Source organism: Monoraphidium neglectum (assembly GCF_000611645.1).
Source record: "Monoraphidium neglectum strain SAG 48.87 unplaced genomic scaffold scaffold06695, whole genome shotgun sequence".
Classification (NCBI taxonomy): domain Eukaryota; kingdom Viridiplantae; phylum Chlorophyta; class Chlorophyceae; order Sphaeropleales; family Selenastraceae; genus Monoraphidium; species Monoraphidium neglectum.
Window position 1 is genome coordinate 1 of NW_014006951.1, and position 2,028 is coordinate 2,028.

Consider the following 2,028-nt stretch of genomic DNA (forward strand, 5'->3'; position numbering starts at 1 on the left):
GTAGCGGCGCTTGAGGGTGTCGGCGATGGCACCCATGATCGCCTTAGGGTAGGGCCGCGCGGCAGCCACCCACCCGGTGGGCTGCCCAGGCGCCTCGTGCTCTACCACGAGGGCAAAGCGGGAGGTGCAGCGTTCGCGTTTGATTTATACATGGAATCTCTGTAGTGCGCGGTCCGGCCTCGAGCAAGGGCGGCTTTGCTTTCCGGCCGGTGCTGCCCCAATCCGGCTGCTCCTGCCCAGCCGCCACATCTGCCCTGCAATCCCTGTCATCAGCGGACCTCAGGACCTCTCCCTCCCGGCTCACGCTCACGCTCACACACACACACACACACACACACACACACACACACACACACACACCGCCCCGCGCCCCACGACCCACTACCCCCTCCTTGTGCCTCGCATCGCCTGTTTGTCCCTCTCATCCACCCCGCCCCCCACGCGCGGCCCCCTCACCCGCATCCTCGCCCTCGTCGCTGCTGTCGCTCTCACTGCCACTGGCCAGCTCGGCCTCCTCCTCCGCGGCCGCCTCCAGCTCAGCGGCCTTGACCGCCACCACCAGGGCCGCCTCACTCATGGGCACCACCAGCACGGGGCACGCACACCTGGGGGATGGGCGCCCAGGGGGTGGGGGGATGGGCAGCCGTCGTCGGCGGCAAAAACCGCGAGCGCGTCGAGCCGGCCGGCGGGCAGCTTCCGCCAACGCCACTTCTTCCAAGGCGCCACGCGCGCCGGCGCTCTCCGGGACCAGGCCCCGCCTTTGATCGCGCCAGCCCTGCCTCGTCGCAGGCCCCCTCTGCAGGAACACCGCCCGGCGCCCCTGCGCCCACAGCCACACCCCAACCAATCCGCCCCCTCGCCTCCCAGCCCCTGCCCGCCCGCCTCTCCCCCCACCTGTTGTATATGGTGGTGGCGTTGCCACGCCGCGCCAGGCCCTTCCTCTTGCATGAGCCCTTGTACATCCCGATGACGAGCAGGTCCACGCTCTCCTTGCCCACAAAGTCCAGCACCGCCTTGCGCCCCTTGCCCTGGCCCGCCTGCGGGGCAGCGGGGGATGCGGACGGCACCGCAGGCGCAGAACGGTTCGGGGCGTTCGGCAGGGGGCCACATCCAGATAGGAGGGGGAGGAAGCGGGCGCAGGCGGGAAACGAGGGCGCCGGGCGTGAGTGGAGGTGGCGAGGGGTGTGAACAATGAAAGGGCGCGGGGTGGTGACCCACCGGCAGGTTGAAGGTTGTGATATGGGGCAGCCCCGCGAGCGCGTCCCCCGCCAGCCGCTGCACGCTGTTCTTGTCGGCAAAGCTGGTGCCGGGGCGCCGCATCCTGCCAAGGGCGGCGGCGCGCCAGAGGGGGGAAGGAAGGGGGGGAGAAGGGGGCAAGGGGGCAGTGTCAGCACCGCGGGGACGCAGAGGTGCCGGGGCTCTGGTGGGGCCCGCGCGCCTGGCTTGCGAACAGCCTTGAGTCAGGGCCCAACGTGCGGACCCGCACGCACGTGAATGGCAACCTCACAGCACAGCTAGCGAGTCTGCTTCTGGCTTTCGACTAACCTCGTTTGGTATCAGTTGGGTACCAAGCAAACAAGGAAAATTGCATTGAAATTTTGATCAAGCAACCAAGAAAATTTGGAACTTGGTCTCCGCACCTGGGCACGGCCCGCACCACGAAGATGTTGTCCGCCGGCTCCAGGATGTTCTCCGCCGCCCACTTGAGCAGGTACCTGCCAGGCGGCGGTTACGTCAGCGGCCGGCAGGGGCAAGAGTGAGCCAGGCCTTTGCATGGGCGCAGAGGGGAGCCCGCAGCAGCAGCAAAGGGGGGGGGTCTTGAGGGGCCCCTACTCTGCGGGCCGACCGTCCCGGCGCACTGCAGCCCTGGTCGACCTGCCGAGCAGGCTCAGCAATCAAGGCGCCGCCCCGGCCCGCCGCGCCGCATTAACACACGCGCAGACGGGGGCGCGTGCAGCAAGAGGCGGTCCGCGCGCGTCCCGGGCGCCGCGCCCCCGCGTACCTGCCGCTGGCGGTGGTGTCGTAGGC

General features: G+C 69.2%; 1 protein-coding gene across 1 annotated transcript; it reads right to left on the bottom strand.

Moving 5' to 3' along the window:
• Positions 1–43: 43 nt before the first annotated feature.
• Positions 44–1,320, bottom strand: MNEG_16713 (hypothetical protein; the record flags this gene model as incomplete). Its single annotated transcript, XM_014034817.1, has 4 exons — positions 44–99; positions 457–605; positions 895–1,037; positions 1,219–1,320. 4 exons carry the CDS (start codon positions 1,318–1,320, stop codon positions 44–46), a joined length of 450 nt encoding a protein of 149 aa, XP_013890271.1.
• Between the last annotated feature and the right edge of the window lie 708 nt (positions 1,321–2,028).